The sequence below is a fragment of the Rhea americana genome, unplaced genomic scaffold (assembly GCF_003343005.1).
Source record: "Rhea americana isolate MKP2758 unplaced genomic scaffold, rheAme1 scaffold_102, whole genome shotgun sequence".
Classification (NCBI taxonomy): Eukaryota; Metazoa; Chordata; class Aves; order Rheiformes; family Rheidae; genus Rhea; species Rhea americana.
Window position 1 is genome coordinate 810566 of NW_028185062.1, and position 27061 is coordinate 837626.

General features: G+C 38.6%; 1 protein-coding gene across 1 annotated transcript in view; it reads right to left on the bottom strand.

The window, feature by feature from the left end:
• Nucleotides 1–27061, bottom strand: part of CSTPP1 (centriolar satellite-associated tubulin polyglutamylase complex regulator 1) — an 85405-nt gene that overhangs the window by 52478 nt on the left and 5866 nt on the right. Inside the window, exons 2-3 of the mRNA XM_085306062.1 lie at nucleotides 21694–21796; nucleotides 3991–4121 (exon numbers count right to left, since the gene is read on the bottom strand). Coding sequence (XP_085162188.1) covers nucleotides 3991–4121; nucleotides 21694–21796 — 234 coding nt within the window. The remainder of the gene's footprint in view (nucleotides 1–3990; nucleotides 4122–21693; nucleotides 21797–27061) is intronic.

The window sequence follows — 27061 nt, forward strand, 5'->3', positions numbered from 1 at the left end:
TATCACCAAACAGAAATTCTTTTTGATTTTTTCAGTTTACTTTCCTTTTTGGGGAATTGTGTTTATGTTACTATCACATCATTGCTGCTACCCATTTCTACTTGCTACTTGGAGAGAAAAGGAGAAAAAAGTCTAGTTTCCAAACAAAAGGAGATATGAAGGGCAATGTAACCAGAAACCATCTGCTACAGCAGGGCTAACACAGAAAAATGTAATATAAAAGCTGCTGCACTTCCCCATGGAAAAAATTACATTCCAATAATTCAAGAGGGTAAGGAATTTAGTAGGAAAGTGATATTTACAGCAATCTTCCAAGAGAAACAGTAATTTTAGTGCATTTAGATTAGTGTATATACAAGTCTGCATAGACACCAATCATTACATATGATCATTATTTCTATTTAGACAGAGACTTCTGTCTTACTGGAGCATTAAGAATTCATGGTTAGATGCATTTGGTTGAATAAGGTGCATCTTCCAAGTAAAGGCATGTTTATCTTACGACAAACAGARTAAATACCATAAGGAGAATTTCTCTCTAATGAGCAGGAACAACTAGCCACCAGATTAAGCAATCCATTCAATCACTTGTGAGTTAGTAGAGATACAGGCTACTTTTCTAAACCCCTAAATAAATACTCAAAAGTGGAAAGGGTTATTTTTGAGTTGCGTAAGCTTAAGAACTGCATTGTCTTACATATTTAATCTTATTCTCCCTTGCGTTGCCCATCCAAGGTGCAAGTTTTGATGTAAGTACTCATTTATTATGTGATCTATATCTTCACAGAGCTGGCATGTATACAATTTGTCAGGGATACTCTCCACATATGGAGGGAGCTAAGAAAGCTCAGAAACAGTCAGCACTCATTTTTAAGACAAAAATTCAAATCTGGAATGAAACAGAGGAAATGAGAGGGTAACAAACACTTTTCTTGCAAAGCAATTAAAAAAAAAAAGCACAGAAACACAGATAACAGCATGGGGGACATAGAATAAGTCAGTGAACATAATACTTTTGATGAAGGAAGGTGAAAAATGGCTTGAGCACAGAGTAATCCCTGCCCAGAGAAAAACCTGGAGAGAAAACTGCACCAGAAGAGCAGAATCTTGGTATAAACTAGGTATATTTTCCTCCTTTTCTGCATAGAAATTCTGTTGAAATAAAATGTGAGTTTCATGAACAATTCTCCATTTACATGACATAATGCACCAAATGCAGAGACCTAAGGTCTCAAAACCAATGTATCAATGTTAACTGGAGCCATACTGCTTCTAATTCCAGAACCAGCAGGTTCTTTGTCATACAATCCACTGTAAGGTATAGGATAACCATAAATAGAATTTCCTACAGGACTCTAACGCATCTCTTGCGTGCAATGTTTAAATTACCAAAATTGTATTGTCATAAAATGAAATGCCATAGCAACTGACTCTAAGTAGTTAGGATTCTATGCATGCCTGTACAACTGTTTKTTTRTTTGTTTGTTTGTTTTGTTTTGTTTTCATACATTGTTTAAGTTTTCCTATCATCAGAACACTCATTCTGTAATTCAGATCACCAATAATCTTGCTTCTGGTTGCTGCCATTTGTTGTAATGCTTGAGTCCTTTCCATGTTCATCCAAAAGCAATGTGTTTCAAGACAAGTAACATAGGTCTAGCCTGTTTCCAAGAGTTGTAAACGATCATCTTTCACCCACTGTGTTGYACAGGTTTGGTAGCAGTTTCTTCTTGCTATATTGAGTTTAGTGCTTGAAAGATCGCTGAATGTTCTGAGTTCCAAACGTAGAGGAAAAGTTCCAGCAGGAACTTATTGCTCATCRTATGATACCAGGGACAAGAATTCCATAGCAAATAAAATTGAAATGTATAAACTAAGGTTCTAGCATGTCATTTTCCACTCGAACTTTCCACTTTGAAACAAGAAAACACTTTACTGTGAGGGTGGCTGAACACTGAAACAGGTTACCCAGAGAGGTTGTAAAGACTCCATCCTTGGAGATATCCAAAATCCAACTGGACACAGTCCTGGGCTACCTGCTCTAGCTAACCCTGCTTGACCAGAAGCATTGGATGATCTCCAGGGGTTCCTTCCAACCCCAATCATTCTTTGATTCTGCCAGAGAACAAGAGAAATAGGACGAAGTGGCTGAAAATGTTGACAGCAAGTTCTCTAAAGTGATGGGTTTCCATTTCTAYTTAATGTAAAAAGAAATTATWTTAAAATAATTTATAAAYACACAGGTAAATAGTTATATTTGCTCAGACTAAGAAGTGCATAGACAGGGACTTTAACGTCAGAAAAATGTGTCCTGAATTATTTTAAGGACACAACAGGRGTATAGCAACATCCACATGAGCATTTGTTCCTATGCTCCTCTTTGTCCTTCAAAATACCTTGGTATTTTCTTCCATGACCTTTTCCATATGCATACAAAACCATTAAAAACAAAAGAGAAGGAAGATACTATGTAGCCAAAACTTCTTGGCTCTTTGTGACAAATCCAGGTCTGAAGTGAGATGCTAGATAGGAGAAGACAAAGCCCAATGAGAATTTACATTGAAAGTGCAGCAGTGAGTACTTTCCATCAGCTTCTTCTCAATTTTGTCAACATAATTCACCAGTGACAGCTGTAGTTTTGGTGGATAACTTCACAGTGTTGTTTCTGAACTGTCACAAAGAAATATGTTCTAGGAAGCCACATGATATCTTTCCTATGATCTCACCTCAAATCATGTCTTCACTGCATGCTGGTTAGATTAGTACAATACAGTTTACCTGAGGTTTCAAAAATATTAGCCCTGAATCAATAAGTGATTTAGAACATAACAACATAATGTACCTCTTACTGACAATAAGATTTTGCAGAGAACATATCCAGTCACTTCAGTAGCAAGTTATAGATTTTGTCATGCTTAACTAGGATGCTCTAATTTYCAAGAATCTAAAATAATGCAAGCACAGAAAACGTCAAAAAAGTCATCRCCCTATTCACAGTTTTGGAAATTCTGTTCGTCATGAGCAGAAGTCTGCAAAGCTTGGCCAGAAGGCCAGGATTTATCTGTATTTAAAGAAAGGTTATAACTTTCCCTGCAACAAAACATGAGACTGAATAGCTTGGAACAATGAGGCTCACAGTCAAATAAAAAACACTTTAAAACTGACATTTGTAGAGCAACATCCAATATATTTACTTAGAATGAACACTAAATAAAAACTAAAACAAAATATAATTTTTGTTTCATGTAGTTAGTTACATGAGTTTATTTTGAGTTCTGGCTGGTTATCCAATACCTAGCATGCAGTATTAGATTGCAGCATAAGAATAGCTAAACAGAATGGTACTGCGCTAAACAAGTTTTTTCTTCTTTGACATAGGAGCCTTTTCCTTGTGGGTGGGGTTGGGGAAGAGGCCACACAGTTTTAAATGTTCTTCCTTCCATGGCCATTAGAATCCTGCAATGTCATCTAGGAGATATGCCAGGACTAGCTCTGGCACAGCTGGGTTGCCAGGATCCATCACCCTGCAGCCAAACACCACTACATGCTTTACCTCCTCCACAGCTCCCAGCCAAAGCACTTGGTACCTCAGCTGCCCTATGTTCTTAGCACCTGTTCCCATCATACTTCATGTCCCAAATTCTGGGGGTAGCAGACCTAGAGGGGATTAATCTCATCTGCTGACCTTCCAGCATGTTTTTTTTTTCCTTTTCGTCCCCATGTACAGGCCCACAAATATGCTCTTTGAACTGTAGCTTCCTGACATGCTTTCTGTACTGGAAGTAGCATTGACAACAAGATGCTCCTATGCCAGTTTATGCTGTGAGCATTTTCAGATATTCTGTAAGCTCCTGTGATGGTGTCTCCCTATTAATAACAATAGCACATTAGAAGGCGGTGTGCAATGTCAGTGTTTGTACTGCATTTATAGGCTAGCTAACAATTTTGGTGCCAAGGTAACATGACAGCAACAGATTCTGGAAAACTCACCTCCATTTTTCCCCACTGTTCGGAAACATCTCCAAAAGGTACGAAGAAAAGATGCCCTGTTATGAGGGGTAGCTTGGACAAAGCTGAATTCACGGAACAAAATGTGAGTTCCTTGACGAACACTGTTAAAACTGTGGAGATAAAGTCAAAAGAAAAGAATGTTAGAAAGCTGAACCAATGTCAGTGTTCGAGGGCCAGCTGGAATGGTTGCAAGAAAAACCACTGGCAGTAACATTTTGTGAAACCAAATCTCTAAACTTTATTACAGCTTATATTCATCTGTTCTCTAGAGAGAAGCCTATTTGCAAAAACYACCCATTGGAACGTAATTACAGGAATTAGGGGTTTGTAAAAGTCCAATTCATTCTGAAGGATCCCAGCAAGGGGTGTCCAAGAATCACTAAAAGTTTTGAGACCAATCCATTGGCAAATGACTGGTCAAGAGTTGACTTGTTTATCTGACCAGAAGATGTCCTTTTTTTTAGTGCATTTTGGATTTCATTGCTATTCTCACCACAGTTTTCCCTGAAGCCACAACAACAAAAAGTCCTCCTTAACAGAAGTTTCAAGATTTTCATTACTAGGTTATTGAAAATGGACTGTTTTGGATGTATAAAATCTATTTTAGTTTTCAAGAAAAGCAGATTGACACTTCACTAAATGACACTTGCTCTAGCACTGAAAAGGTAATATTTCTGTGTTCCACCTTAACAATAAAAGCTGACCATTATGATGGGTAGCCAATTTAATTTTCCCATTCTTGTATTTTAGTACAATTTTCTCATATTCACATTCTCAGCACTTTAGGCTAATGCTCATTGTTATAGTAAACATTTATTTTCACTTAAAAAAAAAGGTCTCTGAAGTGTAAGAAGCTTTCCTTTGGGCACAGACAAGCTCAACATGCAAGAACAATAGAAATGCAAATACAAACATTTTATACCAAAGGTACAATGACAAGATTGCCTCAAAGCTGGATTTTGTGCATTTCACTCTGCATCTTGCAAGTGGGACAAAGCTTTTAAACACTCCAGAGAGATCATTAAAGAGATTCACTTGGGACAGCAGCTTAACTCTCTCCCATAGCAGACAGTTAATGAAAAGATCCAAGTTTATCTTTTATCACAGCAGACCCTCTCCATAGGTAGCACCACCACAGCAGACAAAATCCAGTTGCAATTGGGATCCTTCTCGGTATGCAATTTTAAAATCATCTCCTGATTTATAACTAGTTTAAATCACTTTTTTATCCTTCACATGATAGAAAAGGGTATCATTTGAGAGGATCACACCAGAGTTAAACAAGATTAAGCCATGCAACACTTGCAAATATAAATAAATGAAAATAAAAAGAAAGTTAAATTTTTCAGATAAGTCTCAATATTTGCTTCTTTTTCTTAATGCCTTGGCTGTGAGACTTGAAAATAGATGGATTTTTTTTTCATGTGCTGAGAGTTAAAATGCAGAACACCATTTCTAGCCCTCCCAATCAGAAGAAAATGCAACTCAAGTARCAGAATTACATATGGTCCCATTGAGTCATACTTGTGATTTTTGAGTCTTGGAATTAGGAATACTCTTTCTGTGAACATTATGGATGAATATATTATTTCATATTTTTGAAGCCTTATACATGCATCAGTACGGTACAAACCAGAGCAAGACATAGCCATTGTCCCAAGATATTTTTTTTWAAAAAATAAATCATGTGCCTGACCAAAATGTGCCAAAATTAGAGGAAAGGGCTTCCATGATTATGGTTGTAAATGAAGAGTATTCATCACAAAGTGCTGCAGCTCACTGCTTAGAGGGAACTGTATTACAAGGTGAGAGACAGTGGCTTGCATAAGCACTCACTAGACAGCTATGACAAAGCTGGAAATGGCATTTCAGATCTTCTCATCCCAAACCATAGCCTGCAACACGTTCTTCTTTTCCTGTTCTCATTGTTTTGCTGATGGAAACTGATGGAAGAAAGAGAGATATGAATGAAGAAAAACAGTACAGAAGAAGAAGGCGGCGGCTTTTAGGAAAATGTCACATATCAAGGGAGATGTTTAGGAAGAGGARCAAGCAAGGGCACAGTTGTATAGAGCCCAGAGGGAATGAGAAAGAAAACTCATGGAAGTTTCAATCTGAGAAAGAAATGGGGAGAGCTAGCTGCAAAATGATACAACTAAATGCACCAAGTTATACTGTTCAGAACAACTAGAGTATACACGAAGTCTGAAGGCAGATCCTGGCACAACTATAATGGAAAGGTCCAGACATGAATATAACATACTATTAACTCACAGCAGACAGCCCAACTATATTACCCTTTAGCCCTAATAAGTGAGAACTCAAGCCACTTGCATTTGCAGCGTGTGATGGCTCTAAACCCAGCAGGCAGAAGGGTATGATATCATTTGTTGTTGCTTACTCAGTTAAAAGAACATCAGCACACCTGGATGTACTGACAGCCAAGTGCCGTCAGCTAGTTGAGTAAAAGATGTATAACATTTATTTTATTCCTAATCCTTGCAATAAGATTTTGTTTAACTCTGCAATGCAAATTTTGCTCCAAAAGCTCAATCCTGCAACCACAGCAGACAGAACCTTGTTAAGACGCCTCTTTTCAGAGATTCTACTTTATAAATTCATTTTTTTTTTTCAGTTGTGAATGCACAGCTCAGAAGAAACAGCCATTTCTTCCAGTGCATGATGGATCTGTCCAGCAACCTACCAACAAATCAACAGATCTATCCTCAGGCAGTGTAAAGATCACTACTAGAGACAAGAACAGTTATATCTCACTATATATTTTGAAACTTTCTTATAATGGGTAGATGGCAGCAAAAATCTTGGCCACTTTTTCCTTAACAATGGCCCAGACATGAAAAGTTATTGTTGATGTGGCAAGTAGGAACAACTGCCTGCAGGCAAACCTTTTGGGAAAAAAAAAAAAAAAAAGGAATTGTAACAACCAAAAACTGTTGCAGTTTTTCCAACATGACCAACACATTAGTTATGATTTTATATACTTGTGAGCGGATGTTTCTTCCAGTGTCCCTTGAATACAGAAATAAAACAAGCTGCAGTCCCAGAGGACTTGGCTTAAGTAACCAAGATATCAACAGCAAGGCAACAAACTTAGCTCAAACATTCTCAATAAGTTTAACAGCTGCTAAAATTCTTCCCTTAGAACTGTTCAGCCTTCCTTCCATGTGCCCCCTTCTCACTGGACAACTCACATCTTCAGAAAAGCTAGGTGGTTATCAGCACATTTTCAGGAGGAAACAGACTTATGAACAACCTAGGGTATCTCAACAAGCTCTGATTTTATCCTCCAGCACTTAGAAGGGTGGTTGTGAACCTGGAGGCATAAGTTGGGAAAATAAGAATTTTTTACTTATTTGTTTTATTCCTACTTCTCCCCTTTTAGGTGTTTGGTGTAGTTATCTGCAGGATCCTTCTGGAAGAAGGCTTATAACAACTTCACAGCTTTCAAAGCCTTCAACTGCAGACCTAACAACAACTAAAGGTTATCTTGGTCCTCTACATTACCAATAAGTAGAGTAAGCAAATTAGCACATTAACAAAAGTTACTGGTGACATGATTTTATTTGCCTTGCTGAAATTGAGATTAGAAATTTAACTGAATGTTCATTAGTTCACTGCAAAAACATTTCACGCAAGAACTGTTACACAGCTGGACACTCCATTAGTAAAACAGCTTTTCCCACCAGACAAAGGAGAGGRGAAAAAAAAAAATCAAAGCTCTTGCTCAACTAGAAGATCTAGAGAGACCTTTGCAGTAGGGATTTCCAAGATGTATACTTTTTCACTCCTTTTCTTTAAGTATCCTATAGCAGCCAAGCCACGGAAAAAAAGATCTCTTAAGATGCCACTGCTGAGAAAGATGCGTCTTGCAGTACACTCTACATCTGTAGGATGGCAAGTGCACACTGAAGGAAGAAACAAGGTTTGGAAGGAGACTGATAAAACAGCCCCAGCTCTCAGAACTCGCTATGCTGGGAACTCCAGCACTCAGGTGCTGCTTCTCTGAACAGAGTTGCTTTCAAGTAAGGCTTTGTCTTTTGTGTAATTACGTTTCGGCAACTTGCCAGAGTTCAGAAACCTTCAAGCACTCTTTTCAAACCTTTGGACTTCTAAATAGATTGTAAAAGTCTCAGGATGCTATGGTAACATCCCAACAGAAACCCACTACAGTAGTTAGCCTCTGCCTGCTGAACTCAGGCATAGCCAAATACACACAGTGCACAGTGCAGAGAGAACCCCATGTCCTTGCGAAGGATAAAGGAGCTTGCCAGGACCCTGCTGGCCCCCTTGCATTGGTAACCAAAGGTGGCACCTGCTAACAGCTGAATGAGTTCACAGGACCCCTCCTCTACTAAACAGAAAGCAAGGAACAGAGACTGTAATTCCTTAATTTATAGCATATTGCATTCATTTTCACTGAGAGTATGATGAAGAAAAACTCACTTCTCTGAAAGTTTACATCACTGACTACTTTTACACTCAGTTGCACAGGAGTCTAAGTCATTAAAACACAACTGTGTGTCTTAAGTGAAAATAAGGTAGTCTTAAGCACAAAGTTGCCATCAGAAGCTATCTCTAGACTGACTGAAACATCTGTAGAGAGAAACAGGGCTGAGGACCTGATGTTCACACTACATGGATTTGTTTCTTCCTGAAACATACTTGGGATACGCTCTATTCTGGTCCCATGGATTGAATGCTCATTTGCAGTTGGAACACATCTTCCAGTTTAGTTTCCTCTGAAAGGGACCCAAGTCTCGAGCTCCAAGACTGCTTCATGATGTGAACCAAAGCATGGTAAGTGGGGATAATCAGGAGTATTAGGATTAGTGACTATACTACCATAGCAGCTACAGTGCAATGGATAACAAAGAACTTGCTCTAGCAATAAAAAATACTAGAATTCAAAAGGCTTTAAAACTCAGGCAATTTCTGTTGCTAAATAACTCATCCACACACAAAGCATTCTCCAGAGAACAATCATACTTACCCTAAGGCTATGTATGTGCTAAAATAGCACAGCAAGGTTTACTTTGCTTGCAACAGCAGGTTAAGACGGAGAGAGAATACTGTTAAAACTGTATGCCCCATTGAGAAAAAAAAAATCCCAGTTTCATTTCTTTCCATGATGAATAAGTCACTGCCACAAGAGTGTAGTTTAATTTAAGGTCACTACTCTTCATCTATTTGTAAAAGTATACTAGACTACCTGCAATATTCAGACCAATTGTTGGACTGTTTCCTTAGTTAGCACTCTTGGAAGGCAGCTGTGGGAACATTAGCACTCCTCAAAAACTGAAAGAAAACGAAACTGAACTATCAAATGTTTTTTAAAATTCCACTACTATTAACTTTGGGGACAAAAAAGTCAGCCTCAGGAAAAGCATTTTCTTCTAATGAAATTAACAGTGCTTTTTAGGTGCTTCCACTGAAAAGTGTTAGCAGTGTTAAGATGAAACAGATGCTGAAAGTAATTCCTGATGACTGGCTTTAAGCAGAAATCCCTTTTTAACAACTGGGCAGATAGGAAATCATTAACACTCTTAACATTTTAGCAAGACTGGATGATATAATACTACAAAGATAGGGACTGGATTTTTAAGATAGTCTGTCTGTCTCACCCACTCAAGATTATTTCAGCTGAAGGGTGTGGGAAAGAGGGAAAGGAGTGACACAAATGCTCATGATTTATTTGCAGGCTTCTTGGTGTAGGCTCAGGAACCTCTGTATTCATGGCAGAGTTAATACAGGTGGTGGAGAGATTATCCCAAGCACTGTTTGAAAGGAAATGAACAACAGCACCTGTGACACAGCTCAGAGAAGGCACTGAACCCGCTTCCTTCTGTTGCTTTGTAGCAAGTCAAACCCTCTGAGGCCAGGCTACGAACTCTGGAGAAGGAAAGGATTAAAAGAGTTGCTGTGCTCGCTCTTTATTACCCTGAATCCCTTTATCTTTCTGAGAGTTCCCCTCCCTTGATTTTTCCTATGCTAGGTCAGTAATTTAACACCTTGAGCTTTCAAATCAAAGGCTAAAATGACCTTACTGTGTTGAATTATTAGCCTAGGATTAAAAAAAAAGGAGGGGGGAGGGGAAAAACCTCTAAAAACAGAGCCCTTTTGATCAGAACAGCATACTGCCATTTGCTGTAACTCAAGCTGGCCATTCTTATATAGCAGGAATTAAGGACTCCCCCTGCCAGGCAGGGCCCTATTAAAACACAATAGCTGTTTGAAAAGAGTAAGCAAGCTGATATGGATATAATAGGCCACATATTGAGTCTCTTTCTACTCTGAAATAAAGCAGCTTCTTAGAGTTATGGGCTGGGAAATCTAGTATTCAGGAAGATGGGAAGGGTGTACAATAGAAGACGGCAAATAGCCGTGCAGAAACCCTCAAAGGTGCTTAAGAGAAAAGTAAAGAGGCCTTCAGAGATAAGCATCAATCACCAAGGACTAGCTCTTTCAGTCTGGTCAGGTGCTCCGTCAGACTACATGGTGTTTCAGTGAGTCTAGAAAGGTCTTGCTGATATTAACAGAGATTTAGTTCTTAGTTTAAAAACAAAACAAAACCCAAACATCACAGTGAATGGCTCGCCACAGAGATGGCTGCAGGAAGATGACTGTAACTGCGTATATGGCGATCACTGCAAGTTGCTTCCCAGCCTCCCTCACAAACCCTTATATATTTTTTTCCAAACCTAATACAAATCTGTCATTATGCTACATATAAAGGAAGCTGCTAATTCTTCAGTAAAGTATTTAGTATTTGTTCAAACTATCGGTACAACTGGACATTGGGGAAGAAGAAGGAAATTCCCTTATTGTGCTGCTCTATAACCTTCAGTATGCTGAGGGCATTGGACATTCAAGTCCTTAACAAGCACCATTAACACATTGCCATGATCTCCATTCTTTGCCTTTCTTTATTAACGAATGGAGATTTTTTTGCTCTCCCTGTCACAATGTGGAATTCGCTCACCAGCTGCAAGATACTAAAGAAACTGTACTGTGAACCCTGGAGAGGTGGTGGGAGAGCAGGGAGAAATACACTATTAAAAATACAAGCAACAAAGTAGCATTTGGCTTTTCTCTGGTCTTCTCCAACAACTCTGGAAGTAGCTACAGAATTGCATTGCCATGACACCAAAATGTCAATGTCCATTGAAAGAGGAGCTTTAATCTGAAAATGACAAAAAACCTTCACTTACCCATCTTTTACTGTTGGAATCAAAGTGTAATGCTGAATAGAGGCAAGCTGCCTTCTCAGAAAGGTGAGGGCAGGGTATAACATTTTGCAAGGCCCTGGGTACTCCATCTTGAATGCAGTTGCCGATACCTCTTATTGTAAGACAGTCCCCTGGTTTATAAATTAGCCGCTTCTTATTTAGTTTAAAAGGCAGTAGTACAATCACATAATGACTCTGAGGATCCAAGCACTACTGAAATATTAGTTAATGACCACTCCAAAGGGATTCAAGGATTCAATACTGAATGGTTCTGCCATGCATCTAGCTCCTCTGTGTGCTCTTCTTGATCTTTGCTTACAGGGGAGAATTTCACAAGAAAACAAGCAAACAAAAAGTACAGCCAGTATTTTCTCACCTGTTCAGTTACCCTACCAAGAACTGTAGCACATCAAAGATTGAGCAGCTTCCAGTACTTCCAYCGTGGTAACAAGGGAACACTGCCAAAATTCCTTAATAAAAACGAAGCTTCATCATTTGAGGTTAGTGCTAACTCTGCATTTAGAGATTACTTACTTAAACCACTTTATGGCCACCACAACTGCTTGGTGATACTATTGTTGGCCAGGTACAATTTGTCCAATTAATTTGAAGATACGAAATAGGATTAATTTTGGAAGTCATAAGATTATTGCAGGACTCTGAGGCCAATATATTCTGTAATCAGTATGGTTTCAATACTACATAGCATAGGTACTTCGGAGGCTATCTAGTTCCTAGAAACTGGGGTATAGGAGGGAGACGTAAAGCCAAAGAAATTAAATTAAAAGATCTCATTTTCAGGCAAGCCAGAAAGACAGGACATTTCAGTCGTTGACTGTTCATGGGGATGCAGAGACAGTTTGGGGATTTTATCCCATAAAGGATAAGAGATCCCACATGGGATCTAATCATATCCCATTGCTGCAGGCATTTGCTGATTTTTACAGCTTTGTATATCCAAGTTTAGGAGTAATTCTACATTTTTTGGCTATGTCCACATCGGAATGCATGTATTCTTAGCGAGGTAATTAGAAACGCTCCTCAAGATTTGCTGTGACACCACAATATTTTACAGTCAAAGAATGAATACAGAACTCTTTCCAACACCACAAAACCAATGAAACCTCAATGCTGTTCCATCTTTTCTTAAAGATCATTCTGGGAAAAGTGAACTGTTTCTCAAACATACACTGTTATTACAATCTAATATACAATCTTATTAATTTAAATAAATAGGAAAAAAAAAAAGCCAAGCACTCTCCTAAAATTGATCTGCTGTATGCATACAATAAACTAGACTCAGGTCTCTATAGCACCCCAAATACTTCATTAAAACTAGCAATAAATCAAAGGAGTTAATAAGTTAATGATACAAAGAAAGGTGTAGCGAAATGCTGAAGCTATCATGTATTCAACAGCAGTTCTCTTCTAGCTGGAGACACTGATAACTGTCTTAGAGAGGAAATAGTATATTCCAAAAATTTCTCTTCTAAAAAAGGGTAAAACTATGCTTTTAAAWTCTTTTAAAAATATACAATAAGAAAAGAATGCCAGCGCCTATCAAGTCTCCTACATGACTATGTTTTTTCCTGTTGTTATTTGCTAGTGTATTTTTACCAAATTCAGGGTGCTACTGTCACATTACTAAAACAGTTGTCTTCAGAATATATATAGAAGCTGCACGAAATCAAATCATTATAGTATGTGACCAAGCACGAAAAGATATTTCTGTTTTATATACATGTCACAGATTTCAGGCAAAAGACCATAAATAGTGCAGCTACAGCTGTTATGGGTATGTCACTATTTACTTTTTTGATTTTTACCTATGCATTCCAACATAGAGTGACTCAGCAAGCCCAGATAAGTGCTTTTCCAGAATGATGGGGAAGGATGCTTGTCAAACAGTGATATAAGCATCAAACACCTTTGTTTTGCATTATGGCAAGCTCTACTCCAGATCTCCCCTCAGTGGAAGAGGGACAATGTAAGATAGCCGCAGTTCACCAGTTCTGACTTTCACTTYTGCAACACTACAAACTCCAGCACAGCAGAGATTTGTGATGACGGAAAGGGAAGTAACTGCCAAATACCACAGATACTAAAAGCCGGTAAGACAGTTGGAGAGGATAAAACGAAACAAAAGACCCTGCAGCATCCCATAGGAGACACGATGGTCATCTATGAAATACCCAGCTGGTGAAGTAAGTTATCGTAAAATAACCACAAAAAGCATACATATAAGAGGCTTCTTAAAGATGTTTTTAGGAAAGGCAATGACTTGCATATTTGTTCTGTTGTACTGCCAAAGGCAGACAGSGAGGGTGGACTACAGAGCAGAAAAACTGTATCACAGATAGCACATACCAAGAAAAATTACTTCTCTAATTGTAATCAATTTTCAACAAACTGTAAGATTTTGTCCTTTTCCCTCTCCCTAAATTATACAGATACATTTCAAAGATGTTAATTTATTCTTGAAATAAGAACGTCTAAAAAGTCTGTTTTAACTCCCACCTGAGATCATGTATACATATCCAAGTTTCTACTAGTAACACTTTAACAACTATGAGGGAAAGCAATAAAAAATTGGAAGCATATCTAGAGTTATACTATAGTTACAAAGCAAACCTAGYGAGGGGATAGTACATTCAACCCCAGCCCACAGAAACACCACAAATACTCTTAACTGAGATACATATAGTCAAAACACTTATACCATTTGCCAGGTTTCTAGTCCTTGGAACATTTCAAACATCTGTTTTGCAGTTTTATTAGCTATCAACACTGTCTATATGCAACTGACTTTAACAACCATTAAGGGAAACTCAACTTCAGGGCAGATGTGTTGCCTTTCAACATTCAATGTTGTACATAGTTGGATATATCTGTATTCCCGCTTACAAGATTTCCTATAAGGTAGTCAGTTCATTTCTGTTTGCACTTATTCTGACACAGACCACAAACATTTAATTTCTATGATGTGAAGGAATAGGAAAGAAGCAGGAGGACTGCACTGGCACATGAGCAAATATGTGTTAGAAACATCATAGTATGACTACGCTGCACACAACAGTTGTGATTGCCTRTCTTCAAATAACAAGGAGATAGTGTAGCTTAAGTCAGTGTACCTGGAACTGAAGAGTTATCCACAGACAACTGTCCTCATAAAGTGCTGATATCAAGTGCAAACATTCATATGTTATAACAAGTTGTCCAGATTTTTCTCTCACCAAAATGATATTTTAAGTTTTCTGAGTGGAGCATATTAGAGCATGCAGCATCAACGGTAAATGCTTTCTTCCATGTTCAGTTCTACTGCAAATGCTCTCCTTCAGCTAAAAACTTGATGAGTTTATTCTGCTTATTAAATATCTTTTTTATTTTTTCTTTTTACCATGCATTTCATTCTGAGGGTTTGGATTCATGCAAGGGTGCACTCACCTGTGAGATTTTGAATATGTAGGAAAGAAATGTTATTCAAAGTATCAGCAACATGTACAATCTACAATGGGAATCACTGTGTTATTCCCATTAATATATGCATTTTTTCCAGTTGTTTACTCAACAGCAGTCATCCTGATCAGCATATTTGTCAGGCTAGGACTTGTTGCAATATTTGTTACAACGAAACAACTCTGGGAAAATCAGGAATTCATATACTCTGTCTGTCAGATGAAGATAGCAATGCTGTTTTTGCTGTCAAGCAATTCTATAACAAAAGCATCTCAGTTTAGATAGCAGATCTATAGGCTCTGGATAAAATTCACATAATTTTAATCACAAAGTGAACCAAGTTATCCAGATCCCCAAATCTTCCACAGATCTTCATACCAAATGTACAGCCCACATACAGTAGGCAGAGTTTATTGAAAACCCATTTCTAATATGTGTTAGAGTTATAATTACAAGGAAAAGGGATTTTCTCCATTCTTAAAAATCTCTRCAGAGGCAAGACTGGAAGGTAATAATCGACTTTAAGAGAAAGGCTTTGCCTCTATTACCCACATATTTGTAAGGGTAGAAATATGCAACTATTAATAGGTTCCCCAGAAAGATTTCTCACCAAATGCAGTACTGAAAAATCCATCTGTTCTGTGGAAACAGACTTTGGAAATGGCTYTCTCATATATTAGCTGCAAAATCTTCTACTCCTCAGAGATCGTGGCGTGAATGCTGTGTCTCAGTGCATATATTCATTCTCTTTCCACTGATAACTGAAGAGTGAAGGAGAGGCAGACGGCACTCTTAATGCAGTGCCCTAGGGAGCAGGGAATCCCAAGTAAGAGCCTGTCAAGAATCAGCAGCACATTATCCCAACTGAGATTTTCAGCCAAAAGGGCTTTTTCACAGCTATGTCATTGACAGCAGCAACTTCACACCTGTCATATGGCTTATTGCAGTCTTGCATTGAGTGTGATAACTTTGTCATTTCTTCACCAGAGCAGAAGAGATGCAGGAGTCTCAGGAGTTTCTGAGGAACACAGGGAATACTGGCTTTGCAATCACTCAGAAGATTATATTAGTGAATATATGAACATTTGCTCTAAGAATTTGATTTTTTTCCTTCTCAGAGATACCTGCATTCCCCCTTCCCACAAAAAAAAAAAAAAAAAAAGAGTAAGTTTTTTTTGTTCTTGTTTTTTTCTAATCCAGTCTTACTGAGAAATTCAAATGATGCCACTGTCAGGTTTCATCCCTCAGAAAGAGAATCTGGTAGGGCCAGTCAAAGCCCTAAGCACCCTCTCACTATTTTTGCTGTTTATGCTGCAATTGTACCAAGCACAGATACAATGTTCTACAGTGCTAGATGCTGTAAAGTACATTCAAAACAGTTCAATCTGCCTTGAAGACCTTACACTATCCTTGCAAACAAGATAGAACAAGTAATTCTGAAAAGGTGAAAGATGCAGCACAGATGACAGCAAGACGATGATAAGGTCTACATATATAGAAAGACGAGGAAAATAAAAAAGGAGGCAGTAAAAAAAAAGGAGGAGTCTTAAAGACAATCTTAAAGAGGAAGATACTGTTTTCTCTACAGATTTTTTAGGTAATGTCATGTAAACAAGCTGAAAGTTTTTTCTGTTAACATAGCTGGTATCACCACTATTGCCAAAGGAAACCAAGAGAAAAGTACTAAAGAAAGCAGCAGAAAGGTACAGTAAGGCAGAACTGTGAGGAATTTAGAAGAGAAGATAAAGAGTTTCAGTTTGACATGAGAAGAAGGAAAACAGTGAAAGACCTAAAGAAGGTGTAACAGATCAACAAGACAGGAAGATTAATTAGGCAACTGAGATGACTATCTCTATCCTGCAAAAAAACCTTTAGGAAACCCTTCTGTAGTGTACATCTTTACTCTTATTGCAGGTCATTTGATTCATATGTGCTTTTCCCTTTGAAGTATTATAGTGCATCTAGGATGTTGGGATATTATTTTTGTCCCTAAGGACTGAGTTGAACAAATTGTTCCAGCTAATCCAGGGAGTAGGAGAAAACGAATGACTTCCTTGTACCGTAAGTTAATATTTCTTACCATTATAGTATCTATAGAGCACTGTCAGTCTTGTTACTTAGAACAAAGAAAATATTCCTTTGTGCAAAACAGTGCTGTACTGCAGAGCAGACTTGGAATTTCCATGTGCTGCCCTATGCTCCTGAAAGTCTCTGCCAATCACATAACAGATCTAAAAGCAGCATCCAGCCCCCTGCCCCAAAACAAACACACACATCACAGACACCTTCTGCTGAGTATTATCAAGACTGCCATCAGACAACACATCAGTGCACACAAGATCCAGCAGAGGCACCTCAAGTTAAATCCAGCTGAAACATCCTTTACAAAAAAGGAGAATCACAAACATCAATTTGCAGAGCCCAGTGGAAGTAGCAATGCCTCTGCAAGCTAACAGCAGGAGGCAAGTCTTTCTCAATCATGCTCCAGCTGGCAAGTGGACAGCGAGACATTTCATCAGAAATGAAGAAAAACCAAGTGTCTTGAGAAAAGACCATACAAGAAAATCCTTTCTTCTGTGTCTCCAGTTCACTTGTACTTCCTTTATCAAACAGACTTTAAAAGTGATAGAGAGAAGAGTTCCCTGTCAAAAGTAAGCCATCACTGGTTAATACCTCTGAGCCTTTCAAAGACTCTTGAACAGAATAGAGTGTTCACCTGCTAGCTGGGAGAGAAAGTTTCAAGCAAAGGATTAGCACAGAAGAAAAGCAGAAATTACTAATAGGAAGTGTCTTGATCAAAAAAAAAATAGTTTTGCTGCTTCTTCTAGCTGAAGTGAAATAAACACACAGCCTCCCTTTAAGATCCCAGAAAATACAAAGTAGGATACTATGCACTTTCCCTCTGTGTGATCAGATGCATTAGCATGGGGGCCCTGTTTTTCTTCAGTGCAGGAAAGATCAAGAAAACAGGATGATAAATAATATATAGGAGGAACATGTCCCTTTAAGATGTACTGGCACAGAAGTCAGGCTGGAAGAAGTAAAGCAGCATTAGTCTGTAATTATATGGAGGCTTTCAAGAAAGACTCTGCATTTCATGGAGACTCCAAAGCAGTTCAGAGGTTTCTGGGATTTATAATGAACAAATACCAGTAGCATTTCAGCAAATCTGTAAAATCAAGACTAGTCCTAAGAGAGGCATAATTTTACTCTTTTAGCTAAAAGATGTGGATTAATTGGCAGAAGGGTGACTGAGCCCTATTCCTGTAAGAGTCAGGAGTGAGTCAGATGAGGGGAGCCTCAAGGAACTCTCAAGATTGAAAGCAGATGTGGACATCTGCTTTCCCACATGGGAAAAATTAACAATGGAATAAAGAGGGAGAAAAAGTATTCTCAAAGACTACAAAATATTCTGGAAAGAGAGCTGTAGAGATGAAGCTTAGCCTTCTACAATCAGCAATTCCAGCACTATGCTGTGGATGACAGTGGAATACAAACCCAATTTAATTTGTCAAACTAGAAGCCAGACACTGCCTACAAAACACTTACTGCTTGATCTGTACACAGCCACAYGATCATATAGTTCCAACTTTGATATCTTACTAAAATAAAGATCAAACCCAACATAAACTGTTTATTTTCTTAATAATAACTATCCATAAAATAGTCACTACATCTGTCATAAGGATGTGAAGTGACTTACGGTGAGGTGGGACATTGTGATCGTTGATGGAAAGAATACAACTGCTCTTCACTGATGAGTTCAGGACTCGTCCACAGAATACCGCTCTACCAAAAAGCATACCCTGAAAAGTGTGTGGAGAATATCTTGACACAGTAACTTGATTCTTTTCTGTAAAGTTACAGAAATCAGTGTCTTATCCCATGTACATCTTTTTTTTAAAAAAAAAGATCACTTGTTTGGGCCCACCTGACAGCTTTTTAAACCCTGAGCTTGGTCTCTAATTCCCTAAGTGAACACAAGTAGAGAAAGCACAATGTGAAAAACAGGACACCCTAATACCAAGTTCCTTCATCTTAAATCAGTCCAGCATACTTCAAAATGAGCACATGCCAATCCTCTCACCTAGAATAACCTGCAACAAGGAAAATACTAGGAGAATACACACAATCCTTTTGGAATCTCACAAGTTATCTTTGAATTCCAAGATACTGAGACTAAAACTAAAAATCAAGATCAAGCTGATTTGCTTGGCAGAGCACAAGTATAGCCTCCAACACAGCCTGAGCAAATGCTGACAGCTGGGAGGATGAATAGAATTCCACAGGGCAGTGAGAGCTCACAGATAAGTCTAGGAGCCAGAAGAGATGGCATTTTCATAACAGGAAACTTCCTGTTATGATTATATCTACATCCAAATTTCTGATCATTTATTCTCCACTTTGAAGAGAGACTCCCACATTTCATATGTTAAGAGTTTCATAGCTCTCAAAATTACTAAGTCTATCTGTGCTTTGGTACAGGGACACTGTTTGATCTGCCAAAATCCAGCCATACCACACCAANGAAAAAGAAAAAGGAAAAAAAAAAAGACTGGTGACAAGTTCTGCATTGTTACAGAGAAGACAAACACTGAGTATTTTCCTGTCTTTCAAGAAATCAGAAGCTCCATGGAGCAGTCATTATGAATGCAATGCTACTATGGAAATTCGCATCTTCATTTGGAAATAACTAGGAAAAACATGATCACCAGTGTCTAAGTGCAATGAAGTGAGCAGTGTTTTATGGTGATTTCATATTTATAATAATAAATATCGACTTTTTTGTTATAATGATTAGGAATTATTCTGTCAAAGACAGAAGAGAAATAGAAGGAGAAAAGAGGGTGATAGTCAGGTCATGATGAAGAAATACTGTAGAGAAGTATTGTCAGCAGTTTCAAAAAGTGTGGAAGACTTCCTTTGTTCACCATTTAATTTTTAAAGTATGTATGATCAGTTTAGAAAAGGCCCTGAGGTATTAGCTTGAAAGCAGGTGCAAACCGAATCTGATCTGGAGAGATGCCTGAATGACAATTTTAACTGGGTATTTCAGAGCTACTTTGCCTTCAGTTCTGGCAAGCAAATCTGGTGGGTGGATGGAGGTCATTATAGTCACCCTCTTTATCTTTCTTGAGCTCTAGTTAACCGAGGATTTTTCAGTTGATTAATTTTAGAATTACTTTCCATGGAAAGCCACCTACATCAGATGGAATATCATGATTCCCAACTACATCAAGTGCACCGGCTGTACCTTTATTTGACCCCAGTGCCAACAGTCAGTGATTAACTCTCCACAACTCTCAATCAGCAGTGACTACCACCACCACAACTTGTACAGAACATGGAAGTATACTGCTCATTGATTTGTATAATCAATGTTTCATTCCTGATACAATGTTTTTTTTTTTTTTCCTTCAGGTGTCTACAGAGAGAGAATGCACTTTGAGTTTGAACTACCTTACAAATAGAGAAGAAATTAAATCCTCTTATAAAATTCCTGCAGTACCAAATATTGCTGCCTTCTAAAATAGATTTATGAGGTCTTTTAAAGTAAATACTCATTCTGGTTACATTGAGCTACAGAAAAAAAATTAATAGTAAAACAAAACAACCTTGATATGCTGTTCAATTCTTCTTGTAAAACTGTTTTTATTCAGTGAGCCACTGCCTGAATCTTCCAGATTTTGTAGTGCGGATGATTCACTCCAAGTGAAAGTTAAAAGTACCTTTACTTGTTGAGAGCAAAAAAGAAGTACTGCCATCTTTTCCTGTTACAATGTCATCTACTTAAAAGATCCGTTACATGAACAGGTGTAGCAAGATGGCCCATACCTTATCTCCTCTGTCCAGCACGGTCAAAACGACATTGATCTTGACTAGCTTGTTATCTTGTCACAAAACAAATTTCCTTAAAGAATCCACACTCAGTCTTACTATAGTATTTACTTTAGCTTCTCATTTAGCAGTGAAAACCTCAGTTGTCTACTAGTTTAAAATGTGCATGGGGCACGAAAATATAATGCAAATTGTCCAGTCAGCTGTCCCTCAAATTAACAAGTTGGATCTCATTTGGAGATTAGATAGACAATTAAGAGGAAGAAAAGAAAAAAAAACAAAAACAACAACAAAAAAAAMCCTCTTCCCTAGCCAGCTGAAGAAGAAAGGTAATCCCATATTTCAAGATCCTCTTCCTCTGCTGTAGCACAGAGGTTGTTGTGAAATTCTCTGAACATTGATTTACCTTAGGAGAAGTTACCAGGAAATAAAGAAGGAATGCAAAGATTTTCAGATGGGCATCAAAAAATACTGAAACATATACCCACTGCAAGCACACTCAYTACCGATAGACTTTTAATGTAGTTGCCTGGAAGAGTTCTAAACATTGTGCAAGACMATAAGTCAGTAAAACATGCAGCAACCAGCTGAGTCAACATCAACAACACTGAAGACTGGTACAGAGTTCTTCCCTCAAACATCTTTCCAAATTATTAGGAATAAGTTATCTGTGCTAGTCATTGATAAGTGTATTATTGAAGAACACATGCAGGTTATAAGAGAGAAAGAGGAGTCATATTAAAGCATTAAATAGAATAATAAGCATAGAAGGAGACAAAACTTCAAATTCATACTCAGAATAAGGAAAAAAGAGTGCTGCTGAAGCCAAATGTAGTGCCGACTTTTGATGCTGGCTAACAGCCTGATTAAACTGAGCAGAATTTGGTCTTCCCTATGCTTTTTGAAAGTTCTGTTGCCCAAAGTGACTGCTTCACATGAGTGTTTGTAACAGGAGAGGARCTGAACTGTAAGAAACCCATCCACATTTCCGAAACATACCCAGGCAGCCCTTGGCTAACCTAGTGAAATCCAGCATTCACAACAAAATCAGCATGTGTCCAGCTCCATTCTCCATGTACCCTGCCTGTATCCAAAAACCTCCCTCATGCTGGCCCTATTGACAGTGTCCTAATGTACTTACTATTCAGTGAAGAACCTGGCAATGCCATACTGACTAATATCTTCTCTGTTCTCCAGCAGCTGGCTCACTGCATCCTCCATGTACGTGAGGACATGTCTTTGAGCTGCAAACAAAAGACAGCAAGAGACAGAAGTTAGAATACAAGGGGCCTGCAAAGCCCACAGCCAGGCCAGGCTATTTGAGCATGCCTTTATACAACAAGTCAACCAGCATTTGCTCTTTCAGTCAAAGAGTAGAGGTTTTATTCTCCCAGATACAGATAGTAAAACTCCTGAGTTAATTCTTGCTCTATCCCAGCTACACAGAGCTAGTTATTAACAGTGCTAATCCTTTTTCAAATCTCCTGAGATTCTGGATGCAAAGGAGGAATAGATGTGCTTGTGACACTGCCTTTCTGGAAACACATGTTTAAGAGGAATTTCTGTCCTCCGTTCTGAACTGCAGTCATCTTTTCTATACAGCTTATCAATACTGTAACAGCGGAGTTCCAGAGTTTAATGTGTTCTCTCCCTTTCTCTCCTTACTGAGGTCAAGTGGCTCTAAGGTTGTTCTGTAAAGCTTTTTTCTAAAGGCCAAAATAAAAATACATCTGTTTCTAAACAACCATCAGGGAAGGTTCTTAGAGTGGCAAGTGGGGAGCAGATTTCAATGCCAAAAGATACTCATATTGCTCAACAGTCAGTCTCAGRTAACTGCCTAAACAGGACATAAGGACGTTTCAGAAGTGGTAGATCTGCCAGTACCTAACCAAGGAATGTCGCTCACCTATAAGAAGACTTCTGAGTAAAGACTGTTTGATACAGCACAAAACCATTTCACTGCTTCCACAGCAGGCGGGCTCTATACAAGTCAAGTATTTACATAGAGGAAACAGTGCAGCTTTGCCACTRAGCCCCTTTGATGTTTTTGGCTAGAAACCAACTCAGAGCAACAAAGAGCTGAGTGTGGGGTGATGCACCAACTAGCAAGCAGTACACTTTCCAAAATGACAAGTTCAACAATCAGAAGACAAGTCACAACGAACCCAGGAAAATTGTTCCTAACCTGGAAAGCACACAAACCCTGTTCCCAAAGCACACACCTCCATCCTAAACACGTATTCCTCTGCAMCTTGGCAAGTAGTGTCGTGTCCTAAAAAGAGCAGGAGAAAACCCTCAGGGGATATAGGAAAGGCAAAAGCTGCTCTTGCTCCTTGCCAATGTGCTACAGATTTGGCAGCATCATCCCCTCACCAGTAACTGGACAACCTCAGACCCACATCAATATTCATCAAACCATTTTAATTTGTGCTTAATATCCTGGTAAGCGTCAGGCCAGTGCCAGTAGATATACAGCATGGAAGTCCTTTTCATCTTAGTGTGGGGCAGGTGGACTTTAAGAGAGGCCTGGAAATGATTATTCCTAGTGGATACAATGATCAAATGCTCACATGAACATTGACTACTACCAGGGATTTCTCTGCCTAGAACACTTTTCAGGACAATGGTAAAAACTGGTTAAGCACACTCTGGAAAATACCTTGTAGCTGATAGCAAAATGGTAAGCCAAAGTTTCAAAGATATTATCTGGCAATAAAAAGATACAGGGCGTAGCTTTATTTAATTATTTTAATGCAAAGGAATAAATTAAATTTATGTGAGTGATTAAAGAAAAATAGCTCTGCGCACCTGTGTCCCCTGAGGGAGGAATGAGTCGTGTAGCTCAGCCAGTCTTGAGATAACAGCAACTGGGTAACTTCTTTTCAGCCCATCTTCCCTCCCTCTTCATTATGCAGCTCATCTTCCACTCAGAAACCATCTTCCCAGTCCCTCTTGAGCTGTCAGTGGTACTACGTTAAACCTGTACTAGCAAACAGGCCTCCAGTCATCTCAGTCTGCAAGAAGTGCAGTCTCAACTGCAAAGCCATTCTCTAAACTTTGTGGGAAGGTAGTGGCCCCTATCAATGCAAGAAATATTTTTGTTGTATTTCACTTCTCTAGAATCATTAACCTCTCCTCTAAAAACCTAAGGGAATAGGCTACTGTCCCACAGTGCTCCCCAACACAGTAAGACTGGCCTCTATAACTTATATCTCAGAGTCTACTCCTGGAGATGAAATTAACTTTTGACACAGAATTTCAGGGACATCTCTACCACAGTTAAAAGTGTACACAAATATATATGGGTCACAGTTGAATACAGTCACTGTTATAAAAATTCAGTAATTTCCTAGAAGGATATTTTTGTTAAGCTTTTTGTTCTCTAGTCCAAGGATCCTGGCAAAAAACCTCTCTCCATATTTCCCAGAAAAGTAGGTGAAGAGTGAGAGAGGGAAGGAGTTGGTGAGCAGAGAAGCTGAAAGAAAAACAGCACTTGCAGTCTACTTTAGAAGCCTCTCTCTTTGGCTCTTCTACTACTCTGCTGTTTTCCAGGTAGCACAGTTCACACTGCCAAACCAAATTCCAGCTCTGGCTTCCTATTTGCTTGCTGCCTAGTTCCATGGAATGGTACAAGAGGTAAAACTGAACCAAYTCTATCCTACACAGAAAAGTCACAGACTAAAACGTAATTTGCAGACAGGTTCTAGCAGGTTAAAGAGGYGTAATAAAATGCCAGGAGTCTGGCTATAGCAAAATGGTAGTTCCATAATTCATACAAATGATACTTTCCATAACAGGCACTGGGACCATGTTGATACATTACCTATTTATGCAAGCACAGAGTTATAAAATCCATGGAGCTCCTATGTAAAATAAATAAGGTAGTTCATAGGTTTCTAAAACTGTTTCTACCTCTTCAAAAGCTCAGGTAGATACTATTGCACAGGTGCACTCATTGCTCATATTTTGAGGCTCCCTTCAAAACTACACAGCAGCATGTCCAAATCGGAATATAAAGCCTAAATGTCCATGCAACTACACTATAACAACCTGCCATCTCTATTTGTTTCCTGATCGGCAGAATTCCAGTATGCTGCAAGTTCCCCGCAAAATGTATTACAACAGGCTATCTTTAGCATTTATTGATTTATTGATTGAAAAATCTCACATAATTTGAGAAAAAAGTTTTGAATTTTATGTCTCAAAGACTATCTGAGATTATTCTCTATTTTTTTCCATAAAGGACATATTGCTGCAACCTTTCCCTTCAGTCCAGGAGAGCCAAACTAGGACCTCAGATGGGGGTGTCTGCGAGATGCATCCTACTAGTGGATGGGCAATAGCATTTTGATTCTTTCCTAAGAGCTGAGACCAGCAAGTGTTATGATACTATTAAGGTTCTTGGACAAAGGATCAGTGGCATGCTGATTAAAATTTTCTTTCTCAGCCTTTCTTGAGCGGCAYGAGTGAACCCAATCTGACTAAGCCAAAAATCTGTCCCTGGGGGTGTTCATAAGTACAAGATGGCACTAGCCCTACCCCACTTCCTTAACCCATAGGGTTCTGTCTACTTCCTCTCCACACTGTACAGTCTCTTTTCACCTACACCTTTTCTAGGACCAACAGAGCTATTTCATTCTGCTCCAGTATTTTGACTGGGGAGGGAAAGGGTAGAAGACAAGAAGGATCAGTGCTAGCCCGGRGAAAGGAAACAAGAATGGGCTGCTGATTCCAGCCCTTGCCTTCATGGAGTGAGGAGAACGTGCGGGTAGCAGTGGTTCATCTCTGTGAGCACAGGTACAGTAGGACAAGAGGACACAAATTGCAGTTAGACTGGAACATACATTACTGTTCCTCACATCCCTAGTCAGAGCCTGTATTTRCTTTGTCTTTGTAACATGCCTGATCCTGGACAACTTGAGAGAAAAATCAWACCTTCCATCAAGCTAAATCATGCACTTCACTGGGTAATACCAGATACCAAAATAAGTAGATATATTTGCACAGTATATCTAATTCTTATCACTAAACCGCCAACAGTGATGTTACACTTACAATCTCTGCTGAGTCAGTAACAAAATGAACAACAGTGCTCCTCTGGTCAGCTGCTGCAGCACTTCCCTTAGGAGAGCAGATTCTGATGGTATTGCCACCATGTTCATGTGATCACCAATTTTCCCCATCCATTACATGCCCCAGGCTCAAAGAGAATTTTGGAAGTAATGCACTTTTGGCTCTTAGCCAAGCTCTGAGCTGAAGAGTGGCTGTTCAATTCAAGCATGGCCAGGTCAAGCAATATTATAATATTATATTTTTCTCCAGCTTAAAAGTAAAGGGCAAAAAAAAAAAAAAAAAAAAAAAAAAATTATATCTGCAGTCAAGCCACAGTCTCTATGTACCGCACTACAGCAGATTAGACTTAATCAGAACTAATTCTATCTAGTCACAACTGTACCAAATCATTTTTGCATATTTATTTAAAATACCAAAATAAACAATCTTTTTAGAAACCACTGGAAGACTTGTTTCAGTCTTCTACAAGAACAAACAATCCTGCTAATTTGTAGGTTCAGTTATAAATATTATAAGAACAAGTCTTGATACTTGAAAAACTTGGAAGGAAAAGGAAAGTTTAAAGCAAATAATACAATATAATGAAACAGAATATACGCACTAAAATTCTCAAAGTCAGAAATTCAGGAGGAGGGAGGGAAATAGGTATCACCTCTAAATAACAATGTTGCATATATGCAATGTTTTTGTCACCAACAGCACTCAGGAATGGATAGGATTAAGATCTTGTAAGTACTGCTTGCATTAGTTACATTTACCATTTGTACTAGTTACATGCCACCTACTTTAGCACATATTGGCAACACAATCATGTTAGCCACATTAATCTTTTACATATTACCTTCCTAGTTTTATCATTTAGCTACATCTCGCTAATGCTACATTAATAGGAAGCCAATGGGTTTCTATAAAAGACAGACAGGAAAAACTGAAGATCACTCTACCAGGACACTTCCCAAGAAATGATACTGCATGTCATACTGGAAAGGAACAGTAAACATGGGAGGGCTGGAAGATGCAACAAAACTAGCAGCAGGTGCTACAAAAGAAAAATGAAGTGTGCTGAACCTGCTGAAGAAAAAGTATGATTGGAGTAAACTGTATAGGCTGGTAAAACACATACCAGTGCAGGCCACCAAGCACATCTTGTTCAAAGAAGCACCCTAGTGCAGTGGCAAGTCTTCATTTTCAAGTTGATCAGCAAGCTAAGATATTGCTCAACTCTTCATAAGAGACAGCTTCCTCTGTAACATGAGCTGTCTTCCAGAATAATTTGTAGTGTATGCACATAAAAGAGCTTTCTTGGTGGCTGGTTCATTCCTGGCATAGCAGAAGGTGTTGAAAAACAAGGAGTGAGAATCCCTGAATAATGAGACCGTTTTTATTATTTACCTCCTCCTTAACTGAAGTGCTTAAAATATACAACACTTGATGCA